This window comes from Brassica oleracea, chromosome C2 (genome assembly GCF_000695525.1).
Source record: "Brassica oleracea var. oleracea cultivar TO1000 chromosome C2, BOL, whole genome shotgun sequence".
NCBI classification, from domain to species: Eukaryota; Viridiplantae; Streptophyta; class Magnoliopsida; order Brassicales; family Brassicaceae; genus Brassica; species Brassica oleracea.
Window position 1 is genome coordinate 52583058 of NC_027749.1, and position 13122 is coordinate 52596179.

The window sequence follows — 13122 nt, forward strand, 5'->3', positions numbered from 1 at the left end:
TGTCCATCCAAACCCATCCACATCCACTAAAGTGAGCAGCAGATGTCCAAGATCCATCTAACAAGCAAATATTACCCAAGCTTAAGACTTCGGGTTCCTCAGTATTGTTCTCATGTATCACTGGTTGTGGCACTTCATTCGCATCAAACCAGGCTTGACATTCACTTTCTGGATACCTAACCAGTTCTAATGGGTCTCTGTCTATCCCCCTGAAAATTTTGTCATTCCTAGCCTTCCAGATATACCAGATTATCCAAGGATAAGGATCTCTGTCTTGTTCTTGCTCAATGACTATGTTTTTCCTCCAGAATAGGTAATCCATGTTTGTGTAGACGCTTGATACTGGGAACAAATTTGGACTTGTTGGAGTTGATGATAATGACCAGGCCTGCAGAGCTGGTGGACATTCAAAGATGGCATGGGTTACTGATTCTCCAGGTTCTCCGCATCTTGGGCAGTAGTTTTCACACCTCATATTGCGTCTTGCTAAGTTCCTTGTTACTGCCACATGACCAGTTAACAATTGTCATATAAGATGACATATCTTCTTAGGCACCTTTAATTTCCAAGCAAAGGAGGCTTGAAGCTTAGTGATACTTGGCTCCAAAACTTCCTTTTCATCCTCTATCGTTAATAAATTCTGAGCCACCCATTAACCAGATTTAACTGTGTATTGTCCATTCCTTGTGTAGTTCCAGCAGAATGTATCACGATGATGAGTTAAGCTTACAGCCAAACTTCTTATAAGTGTGTATCATCAAGATTGACATATTTTCCCAAGAGATTAACATCCCAACCCATTGATACCTGATTAATAAGATCGCTGACTCTCATATTAGGATGCATAATGGGTGCTATAGGAATGGCTGGTCTCGCAGGGGTCGTTGGGATCCACGGATCCTCCCATTACTTGACTTCATAGCCTAAATGGATCTTCTGCCTAATAGCCAGTAGTAGTAATTTCCTTGTAGCAGAAATACTAGTCCACACATATGATGGGTTACTGGTCGAGTTTACTCTCAGTGGAGAGCTCAATCGGTAATATCTTCTTCTTAAGACCCTTGCCACCAAAGAATCAGGAAATTGAACTAGCTTCCATAGTTGTTTTGCCAAAAGTACCAGATTGAACTCATGAATCATACGGAAACCTATGCCACCCTCCTCTCTCGGTAAACAGACTTTCTCTCATTTTACCCAGTGTAATCCTCTTTTTGGTGGATTCGAACTCCACCAGAAATGAGCAATGGCACTCGCTAGATTTTCACATATCTCCAATGGGAGCAGGAATGTAGACATAACATATTTCGGGAGAGCGAGCATGATGGATTTAATTAGCACTTCCTTTCCTCCTTTTGAGAGCCATCTGCATATCCATCCATTCACTCTATGCATCAATTTATCCTTTAGAAGCAAAGAGCTTACACTTGGAGCCACTTATGTCCTCTGGAATACCTAAGTAGGTTCCCATTCCACCTTCATTTTGTATTCCCAGTGCATCTTTAATCTCTTGTCTAGTGGCTGCATTGATCCGCTTACCAAAGAGTAAGGACAATTTATCAAAGTTAATGCATTGCCTGATGCTTTACCATATTTCCTGACTACTTTCATTACTTCTTCACATTCATGGGACTCCGCCTTACAGAAGAAAAGGCTATCATCAGCAAAGAGAAGGTGGGATACCGACGGACACGTGTGTGTGACGCGCATCCCCGTTATCTTCCCTTGGTTCTCTGCATGATTGAGAAGGCTAGCGAGCGCTTCCGTGCATAGAATAAAAATGAAAGGAGACAAAGGATATCCTTGGTGTAGACCTCTACCTGGAACAATATTTCCTTTTGGCTCTCCATTCATGAGGACCTTATATTTCACTTACGTAATACATCACATTATCCAGGTGATCCATGTTTCTGAGAAACCCATCTTGCGCATGACTGCTTCAATAAATGACCATTCCATCCTGTCATATGCTTTGCTCATGTCTGTCTTGATGGCCATCCTTTTACTGCGTCCACTTGGTTTAGTTCTCAGAGCGTGGAACATTTCTTGAGCAATCATAATGTTGTCTGAAAATCTGTCTCCCAGCAACAAAATCTGAATGGGTTTCCGATATCAAGCTTGGTAGCACTTTCTTTAATCTATGGCATAAGACCTTAAAGATTATCTTGTAGCTGACGTTGCACAAGCTAATGGGTCTAAACTGAGCCATTTCATTAGGCTTTCTTGTCTTTGGGATGAGACATATATTTGTATCATTCAGTCCATTCGCCACCGTCCCCTCAAAAAATAATTTATTAACCATAATAGTTAAATCCTTCTTTACTATATCCCAGAATTTTTGATAGAAAAGCGCAGTCATCCCATCTGGTCCTGAGGCCTTTTCTGGATGCATAGCAAATAGCGCTAATTTGACCTCCCATTCAGAGACCGGGGCTATTAGGTTGTCATTCATTGCTCCAGTGATCGTCGTATGAACTTGAGCTAATGCCTCTTCAATATCCTATGGATTTGATGATTCAAAGATCTGCCTAAAGTAGCTAGTAGCAATGGCTACTAATCCTTATTCATCCTCAACTATATTTCTATTTGCATCTATGATCTGTGTGATTTTATTCCTTGCTCTTCTTTGCTTTGTTAAAGCATGAAATTTTTTTGTATTTTTGTCACCTTCTCTCAGCCAAAACACCCGACTCTTCTGTTTCCAGAATATTTCTTCTGCCTTAAAAGCATCAGAGAGTTCCTTTAACGCTGCTGCAATTTCCCCGGTTGTAGTTGTAGCATTATCATCTGCGTACAAACCCTCCACTTTTTCTTTAATAGCATCTTTTACATGCTATGTATAATGTATCTCTCTCTCTCTTGAGAAATAGACCGGAGTAGGTCCAAAACAAAGTAGCCTCGAATGTCACTTTGAAAATGTTGATAATAACCAAAAGGCCCATTAGACGATGAATAGCTTAAAACAATAAGAAAGCCCAGCCCATTGATGATGATGCAATGGTTCACAACCAATCAGAGTCACATCTCTTAGAGCAACCGCAACGGCGGTTTATACTCAGTCCTTAGGTGTTAATCCTTAACTATTAACAATATAATAACATTATTTACCTTAGATAAGCTAAGGATGAGTCCTAAGCTAAGGATTAAAATTGGTTAGTCCTTGTTGACGTGGCAGGGGAATTGGTTCCGTCTCTTCACGGGTTTCGCGATTTCATCTCATTTGGAGTGAAGACGGGAAAAAAAAATCAGAGAAGGCGATAAGGCGATATTGGTGTCGACGGTAAAGAAGATCAATCGAAGGGTTCTCGTCGGTGAAAGAGGATACTCGAAGGGTTCTCGACGGTATCGAAGGTAAATGGAAGGGTCCTCTTCTTGATTTATGGATTTACGCTAGGGTTCATGTTGTTTTCGTCGGCAATTAGGGTTTTGGATTTTTGTTTTCAATCGATTTATAGAATTTTGGGAGAGAAGTTAGCGTTTGATAACGATTTTTGTTTGAATCGATTTAGGGATTCTTTTTTTTCTAATCAACGTTTAAAAACGATACGGGTTTAAATCGATTGGGGGATATTTTCGTTTCTAATAAGTGTTTGCAAAAGATTAGTCTTTCAATTAGGGAGTAATCTTCTTCTCCTATGTGCTCTGAGTCTGTTGAGCTTATACAAATGTTGGCGAAAAGTGCTTTGATTATGTGATTTGTTTTAACGGCTTTGTTGCTCTTCTTTTAGGTTAAGGAAACATGGGACGATATAGCTACAGCCAGCCTTCATCATCAGAGGAGTATGATATAGATATAACATCGCTTCTTCAAGCCGAAGCCGACCTCTACGGGGAGGAAGTTGAGAGTAGCCACCATATAGTAGAGCCGGTTCAGTACCCTCCTCAACCTGAGTGTGATGATGGAATCCCGAAGACCTGCTACTGTGGTGGGGAGCCTGTTGTTGCAGCAGCTCACACAAGCAAAGATATAGGGAGAAGGTACTTCACTTGGGAGAATGCGGATGACGGAGAGTGCCATATTTGGAAATGGTGGGATGTGGCCGTCACGGAGGAGTTGCGTGACTATCAGAGACAACTGAGGGAGGTTAAGGATCAAGCTAATGACATTGATGAGAAGCTTGTTAAGTTAGAGAAGAGTGTGGGGGAGTTAGCTAAGAAGAAATTTGGGATTGCAAATGGCTATCCATTGGTTGTTAGTGTGTTGGTTAGTGTATTATTTATAATATGTATGGTGGTCATGATGAAGTGGGCTGAGGAGAAAGACAACGTCCTAACATCGAGCCTGGTAAGCTTCGTTCCTTCTGTTTCTGAATTATTATTCATATTTTTGTATAAACTTGTGACTCTGTTATCTCATGTGTCTTCAGGAGGAGCTTCAGAGGATGATAAACCGAATGTTTGACCTTTAGAAGGTAATGCAGAAACAACTTCGAACTCGCTTTTCTTTGAGTAATTAAAATGTATAGTTGTTGTGATTGCATACTAGTAAATGTTTGTCTTTAGAAACAAAACGTAGAGTAGTTGTGTAAGTGTTTGTCTTTATAATAAAAACGTAGACTAGTAAATGTTTGTCTTTAGAATATAAACGTAGACTAGTAAGTGTTTGTCTGTTAAATGCTACTTAAGTGGTTTCTACCTTAAGCAGAGTTATTTGCTAAACTTCAAGAATCAATCCGAAAAGATGTGGAGCGGGCTTTTGGAGTTTTACAAGCTCAATTTGCGATTGTGAAAAACCCGGCACTTTCATGGGACCAGGAACAGATAGGAAAGACTATGAGAGCATGTATCATACTGCACAATATGATAGTCGAAAGTGAAACGATACATCTGAATTTGAAGAAGGAGATGTAGCCAGCAATTCACGAGTGCATAAGTCTCGTGGTACAGACATCCCTCCAAGCATCAATGAAATGCGTGCCATTCGGTTTCAGGTTCGCATGACGGAAACACATCACCAAATGAAGAATGATTTAATTGAAAATATTTGGAACAAATTTGGCGATGAAAATTAATAGTTATTGTAATTTTATATGTTTAATCATGTAATAAATAAAAATTTAAATTTAAATTCATCATGTTTTTAGTCTTTTTTCTTCTTACTGATAGTTACTCATCCAAAAATATATATCTAAATTTAACATGTTTTCATTTTTTTTTATGAAAGTTAATCATGCAAAAAATAAATTTTTAGTTTTCTTATGTTTTGTTTTTAATGATAGTTACTAATAGAAAAATAATAATTATTTTTTTAAATTTTTTAGAAATTTATTAATTTTTTATTCTTAAGGATTCCAATGGTGGTAACACCATTGGACATACAAATTTCATTACAATCTTTAACTCTTAAAAAAAAATATATATATATATATACTTAAGGATTTCAATGTTAGTAACACCGTTGGAAATGCTCTTATAATATTCTTACACCGTGGCCCCACGTGATAACCCATCGTCCGTAAACACACCCGAAAAGCCTCAACAAGGTCGCATTAATTTAGAACTCCTCTTAGCTTCACAGCTGTTTAATCTCTGTCAAGTCACCACTTCTCGTGTGTGTGACCTGCTGCTCTCTTCTTACTTCTTAGTCGCTTTCTTCTCCAGCATTGCCATGGAAGCTCCGTCTCTTAACCTCCTCCTCATCATCATTGTCTCTCTTCTCTTCATTTCACTCCCGAGATCTGAACCTCTCCCCGAAAACCCACCCTTGGTTCTTCTTGGCCACGGATTCGAATGGCCGACCTCTCACGGCGACGCATTCGACATAGAAAGCTTTGAAGATGCGGAGGAGGACGAAGACGACGACGTCGGTGTATCAGATCGACGGTCGTTGTACTGGAAAAGGAGGAGATACTACATCTCCTACGGTGCATTGTCGGCGAACAGAGTCCCGTGTCCTCCGAGATCTGGAAGGTCTTACTACACTCACAACTGCTTCAGAGCTAGAGGTCCAGTTCATCCCTACACTCGAGGCTGCTCGTCCATCACTCGTTGCCGGAGGTAGAACAAAAGATCTGCCGCTTTGTCCGTCCACTTGCATTTTCGTAATATTGTGTTAAACCGTGATTTAATTACGTTTCTAAAACTTAATTAAGACCGGGGATTATTATTACAGTGCTATTTCATGTATTAAAAATTTATGGTAATTACCAAGGTCACGTGGTTTTTGGGTTTGTAATTTTGCTACTGAACTTGTGTTATCTTTTTGTCGGTGAGTTTTAAATTACTACTGTATTATTTTTGTACTGTTTTATGAACTTAAGTCACGTCTATATTAGTGCTAGATATTTTATCCGTTAAATTTGATTTGATTCGTTATTCATTTCAATTTTATCCAAAAATTCTAGATATCCGTAAACTTTCGAAGTAAAGCAAATACTAAAAATTAATATTCGTTAAAATCGAAGAAAATCACAAATATTAAAATTTCGGAAAGCAGGTATCCGTTCTGATCCGGTAATATATAAATATATTTATATCTTGATTATATAAAAGTTTTAAATGAATAAGTTTATATGATTAGTATTCTAACGTATGATTCGACGAATTTTATTCTTATTATTACTTATATAAAAGTATTACATTAAAAAAAAATTATGAAATTATAACTTTTTTTAAGCGTTGTGTTATTATAATTGTTAATTAAGTTTAAATTCTACAAAATATGTAGTTTCGTTACTTTTTTAACTTTTATTTTATATATCATGCAAAAAAATATTTTTAAAAACAAATTTGTATCGAATTTTTAAGATTATTTGTATTAATCAAAACGGATGAGATATCCGTAAGTATTCGTAAATATCCGTAAATATCTATTTATTTTCCGGATATCCATATTTTTTCGAAGCAAAGCAAATCAAAAAATTAGATATCTGTATCATACGAAACAAATCACAAATACTTTCGAAAATCCGGATAACCATTCCGTGTCTCGTCCTAATCTATATACATGGTTGCTGGCAGGGACAGACTTAGATGATGACTAGGTGGGGCAAGTACCGCATACAAAAATCTAAATCTTTCTTAGTTTTGTTGAAAATTTAGGAACACGTGTAGTTTAAGCTTCACAATGCCCCATCCCCCATTCACATTTGGTTGAAAACTAACTACAACCACTAAGTTTTTTGTTGATTAATATAATGTTCCCCATTTTATAGTTTAAGCTTCACAATGCGGATGTGGTTTTCATTAGTCAATGGGCAGCTACTTATTGGGCTAATTCTTTTAGGCCCAATTTATGAGTTTGGGTCGTGTATTATATATGGAGCTATCCGAAGAATAGTTGTTGTCTTTTCTTTTAGCAACTATAGCTGTTGTCTTTAATCTTTTATCATGACGTGCTGAGTGAGGTAGGAACGCAAATAGGCTAGAAGAACTTGACTAAATAGATACCACAGCTTGTATAACGCCCACGTGTAATAAAAACTCTTCTTATCATGAATAGTCAAAGACGGCTTTTCATTTGGCTTTTTCGTTTAAAATTCTAAACAAGGAAGACAACATAAAAGGATTTGAATTTGGTATGTTTTAGAATGGCCTTTCTGGTTGAAATGAAAAGAAACATGTTTAAATCGAAATGCATGAACTTGCGTCTGGCGGCTGATTATGCGTTTGGTTTCACATAACCTAAATCTTATTTTGACATGAGATTAATCGTACTTGTTCCAAAATATAATAATATACTACTATGTCTTACCTTGGTTTTATATAAAAAGATTATGCGATGATAAACGATGTGATTTGACGTTGCATCCTAAGAGGGGTCAAAATCTAAAATTCCAAGTTACACGGAATATTCCAAAACTTTATATTGTGGATTTCTTCAAAGGACCCCTATTGACTTGCCTACAAGGTTAAAAGTCCACTTGGATGCCTAAGTTGAACTAGAACGTGGAAACAAACCAACTATTCTGATCCAACTTTCAAAATAAACCAACTAAGTTGAAGATATCCACAATATACATCCTCTTCATTTATATTTTCACCATAATTTAAAGTTGACTTCTGGAGGAACTCAAGCGATTAGCCGATAATTCATTTGCAATGGTCAGCGAACATGTTCAACAGAAATTAATCACTAGTCTTCTATTATTATCTCGTTCTCGAAATTCTGCTTGGGGCAATCCATTTATCGATGTATAATATGATATATATTAAGTGACATACATATGTTGTGATGTTTTTTTTTGCTAAAAAAATATGTTGTGATGTTGAAGAATTACATCATTGGCTTAATTTGTTTTTTTTTGTTTTCAAATGACGTCTGAAATTTAGGGAATTTATACAGAAACTACGGTATATACTATCTACTACATTTTAGTATACATAATAATAAGGTTACTTTTAGTGGTACCACACGCTATACCAAAGAGTGTTCTACTCAAAGTTCTCTAAATTTTTTTGAAAGTTCTTCCGTATTATTCTTCATACTTAGAAATTCTCTTGGTTCTTTCAGGTTCTCGTGTATTACGGTCTTAGGCTAGTGTTAAGCACTATCAAGGGTGGTTGCTTTACATCACATTACCTAGCGTCTATAATCGACATGGTGATCTGGTTCACTGTGCAAGATTCACGGTCTCGCTGTTTACTCCAAGTCGAATAATTTCCTATGACGCAATAACCTGGCGGTTTAGGTTGAGGAATATCTGCTGCTTCGCTTTCCAGCATGAAAACAACTGCCGACATAAATGGTCTATCATCTGGACGGGCTTGAACACACAAGAGGCCAATTTGTAAACACCTTTGGATATCACGTGGCCTGAACGTTGGTGAGGAAGAATCTATGATGACCGTGTCTACAATCTCTAGACCTTGACCTTCTTTCCAATTCCTCCACACCTGGTGCATAAACGTTTAATCTATTCTTAAGTGATATCTTCAGATATTTTGAGTGTGCGTGCAACACAATCAAGTTAAAGAGGTTTCAAGCTTACACAATCGAGAAGATTGTTGTCACGGCCCGAGTTGTTGAATCCTTTATTCCTCTTGCCACTTATAATTTCAAGAAGCAAGACTCCAAAACTAAAGACATCTGACTTCATAGAGAATATCCCTTCCATAGCGTATTCTGGGGACATGTAGCCGCTGCGTAGAAAATATAGCTATCAGGTTTTAAGCTGTGTTTGGGTAGCTCTTAATTGCTTCAAAAATGTGATGATGTTTTTTTTTAACTACTTACTAAGTTCCGACCACCTTCCTTGTGTTAGCTTCCGTCTCATCTCGTCCAAAGATCCTAGCCATTCCGAAGTCCGAAATTTTTGGAGTCATATCTTTGTCAAGCAAGACGTTGCTTGCTTTCAAATCCCTATGGATGATTCGAATGGATGAATCTCGGTGAAGATAGAGAATTCCTCGGGCAATACCATTGATGATATCAAATCTCATTTGCCAATTTAGCATACTGCTTCTGGTTAAACCTACACATCGTACGTTAACAACATAAACTTATTAATGTATTGACTCTTGTGGAGACTTGAGGCACTAACCAAAGAGATGAGAATCGAGGCTTAGATTCTCCAAGTACTCGTAGATCAAGATCTTCTCTCCCTCATCAACGCAACATCCAAGAAGCCGTACAAGGTTGATGTGCTGAAGCCTAGCAATTAGCCTGACTTCATTCATGAATTCATTGGTACCTTGAGCTGACATTTCTGATAGTCTCTTCACCGCAATTTCTTGCCCGTCAAGTAACCTTCCCTGGTTACACATATTACATCAATAAAATTAGAAACAATGATCGTGACAAAAAAAAAAAAACTAGAAACAATGACTTAAGCATTTGATTTCAAATAAAACTTTGTAGCATGTTTACAGATATCTTTATTTTATATGGTGTCAAGGTTTTTTTACAGCTTTCCAAAAAAGTCCAAGTTAACTGTGTTTTCTAGCAGAAATTTAGAAAATGCATCAAGAAGCTACAGAATGAGAAATTTAGCTATTTGTATGTAAATTGTGGTAAAAAAAATTACAAAAAAAATATCATAAAATAAAATATGACTAAAAATATTCACAATTATGCCACAAATATTTCGTGACAAAACAAAACTACAATAAAATAAGTGGCTAAAACAACAAAATAGGGATTAGCGGCTATAAATCTACCTTGTAAACAGCGCCGAAGCCACCTTCTCCAACTTTGTTACAGTCAGAGAAATGTTCGGTGGCTGTGAGAACAGCTTCAAACTCCATCAATGGAAGTTCCAAATCTTCTACCGCGTTCTCTTCGGACAAGTTTCTCCGTCTTGGTAATACCACCCCGTTCATTAGAACTTGGTTTTGAACTTAACATTTGAACAGATAAATGATTAGAAAATAAAATTAAAATTACTGGAATTAAATAAAATATAAAGGTGAAGGTTATTACTGATTTACCTTATAGGTGTTTTAAAAAAAAGAGCCTTATTTACCTATAGGTTTTTTTTTTTTTTTTTTAGCTGGTTTGTTTACCTATACGTGTTGCAGCTGCTTTTGCTTGCTTCTGTCTCCTCTTCCAAAAGCAGAACACGATAACACTCAGAATAAGCATTAGGCTGACTCCTACACTCCAACCTATTTTTTTTCCATTTCTGTCTCTCTCCTCGTCCGAGGAAAAAACTGCATATACAGAATTAGTAATCATAAATACTTTATAGAATTTATTTATACTCTTATTCATTTATTTATTTAAATATATTTAGGTGACAATAGATATGTCAGTCTTATAAAGAAAATTTGATATCAATTGTTACCTAAATATATTGGTACCACAGGATATCCTGATGTATAAAGAAATAGAGCTAACCTATATCAGCAGGAGCCAATTTGACATAGAGATCTTGACCACCGATGGAGTAAGTCCGGGTATCATTAAGCTGCCTGGTCCACATCACACAACCCGTTCCGCCATTTCGAACATCCGCAGCCGCGAACGAAGTACAGGTACAATCCCTAAGGCACCTCTCTTCACATTTCTTCAAGTTAATTCTCCGATAAAAACTAGCCATCTTGGTATCTGGAAGTTTCATCTTCTTAAGCAGTAAAAACCTATTTCCGCTGCAACTCACACACCCTTCTGATCGTTCTGGGATGCGATCGAACCCTTGCAAACAGTTACATGATGTAGGTAACCTGTTTAACTCACAATAAGCATTGGGTCCACAGTAATTAATATGGTTATCGCAGAAGTCCGTTGGTAAAGTACTCAAAGCCGTCCATCGAGATGTTGGCGGGATCCAAGCTAATTGATAGAGGATCCCATGGAAATCGATTGTCAATCTAGAGTAGATGCTTTGCTCGGAAATAAAGAACTTGTACGTGACCTCCTCACCGTTATCCGTGTAATTGTACATCATGTAATACGGTTTCCTTTGCTTCGGTATGCCACTAAACTCGATTCCATTCCACGGACCGCCCCGACGAAGTTCAATATCTTTATGCATCACAAAGAATTCGGGCAAGCCCCTTCGAGTGTCGAGTTCGTACGTGAAATACCCGCTTGAGGGATCATCAGAACTTCTCCATGATGTGAGGAACCTGCTGCGCCCTGTTTTGCGATGGTAACCTAGTTTCATCCCCGGAAGTAAAGTATCCGTCGGAAAATCGAAACTCTGCCACAAGAATCCACTTGGAGTGTCGTTGTTGGAGTATCTCATTACAAAATTACCGTTGGGAAGAAGCTCTGCTACCACCGGAGAACTATAAGATTTCCTCTAGTAAGATTCGTGGACCACAAAACAGAGTGACCTAGCAGGACAAGATTGTTGCCAGAGATTTTGAGGGTTCCAATGGAATTTGACTGAGGGTTGTCTCGGTTGGCGACCCATGCGTAGGTTTTCTGATCAAAGACTTTTCTATACCATATTCCCAAATACCAACGCTGGAGCGCCGATGGTTTGAAGAAACCAAGCTCGAAGACTCCGCCGGGAGAAACAAGTGTTCTGTTGCTTGAGATTGTAAGAGATTCTGTGGACGACAAAGTGTTGACATCGACCGAAACGGTAGGATGATGAAATAGTAGAATCGAGACGAGCAATAACGACAAGGTGTAAGAATGGTGGCATGTGCTCTGTGCACCTTTCATCTTTCTTCTTCTTCTTTTTCTTTTTTCCGTTTATGTTTGAACTTTTCTTGACGCACGATTGATGAAAGTAACTTGCATGTGTTCCTATTCATATATTAATCTTTAGTTACTTTCGCAAGAAAATTCAAACTTAACTAATTAATTATCATCACTAACCTACCAGACAAGCAAAAGGTTGTGTTTCCTTTTCCATGACTTTCTCACCCTTTCAATCAATCATTTCCACAAACCTTACACAGTGAAACCTTTATAAATTAATAATGTTGGGACTACACCAAAATTATAATTTTTTTATTAATTTATAGAGATATTAATTTATCGATATGCTAATTAAACCAAAAACTCAATTTGATACTATAAAATTATATTATTTTATAGATTTTTAGTGTATATTAATTTATAGAGTATTAATTTAAAGAGGTTATATTGTATATCATTAGTCTACATTTTTCAGATTTACGTTTTATTTGTTTTCACGCTGCCAACATGTCGTCTATGTTGTTCGGCAAGTATAGCATTCTTTTTTTTTTTTGAAACAGTCACAAAAATACTCTAAACCGTTTGGTGTTCGGCAAGTATGGCGTCCCTAAGAGCATCATATGATCCATTAGAGTTTGTGGTTGCATCCGGATGCATGTGGATAAATAAATGTAAAATATTTTAAAATTGAAATATCATAAATACAAATTATAAACTATATTTATACTCACTAACAATATTATAAAAACTTTAAAACAAAAATATTCCCTATAATTTTTAAATATTACTATATATACATATATACATTTATATAAATTATATTTCAGTGAGAAGAAGAAAAATGAGAGCAGCTGAAGAAGGGGAAGGACAAACTGCTCATCCATGCATGGTGGTACTGGTAGCCTGGTAGGGCAATGAGTACGGAGTACCATTAGTTGGCTGTAAAGTATAACCTTCCATGTGTTACCGTTTGGTTGCTCTTGCAGGAAATGAACTTGGAGTTCTCATGTCAAACTTAAAGACATATGACCAAGTCATCACTAATGCTATAGTTAACTAACATATATGTGGTTGTAACGAATAAACTAGGA

General features: G+C 37.1%; 2 protein-coding genes and 1 pseudogene across 2 annotated transcripts; 2 read left to right on the forward strand and 1 right to left on the reverse strand.

Annotated features, from left to right (window-relative positions):
* The first annotated feature begins 3251 nt into the window (after window positions 1-3251).
* On the forward strand, window positions 3252-4399 carry LOC106324598 (uncharacterized protein At4g04775-like). The gene is made up of 2 exons (XM_013762531.1): window positions 3252-3348; window positions 3726-4399. The coding sequence occupies exon 2, from the start codon at window positions 3737-3739 to the stop codon at window positions 4397-4399; it is 663 nt and encodes a 220-aa protein (XP_013617985.1). The 5' UTR covers window positions 3252-3348; window positions 3726-3736.
* Window positions 4400-5415: 1016 nt separating this feature from the next.
* LOC106325180 (protein RALF-like 34) lies at window positions 5416-6288 on the forward strand. The gene has a single exon (XM_013763203.1). The coding sequence runs from the start codon at window positions 5606-5608 to the stop codon at window positions 5996-5998; it is 393 nt and encodes a 130-aa protein (XP_013618657.1). The 5' UTR covers window positions 5416-5605; the 3' UTR covers window positions 5999-6288.
* A 1975-nt stretch (window positions 6289-8263) lies between these two features.
* Window positions 8264-12243, reverse strand: LOC106322628 (annotated as a pseudogene).
* Window positions 12244-13122: the final 879 nt, after the last annotated feature.

What these genes read in the sequence shown, in the direction of transcription:
- LOC106325180 (XM_013763203.1), top strand. Translation starts at nt 5,606, where the DNA reads ATGGAAGCTCCGTCTCTTAACCTCCTCCTCATCATCATTGTCTCTCTT.
- LOC106324598 (XM_013762531.1), top strand. Translation starts at nt 3,737, where the DNA reads ATGGGACGATATAGCTACAGCCAGCCTTCATCATCAGAGGAGTATGAT.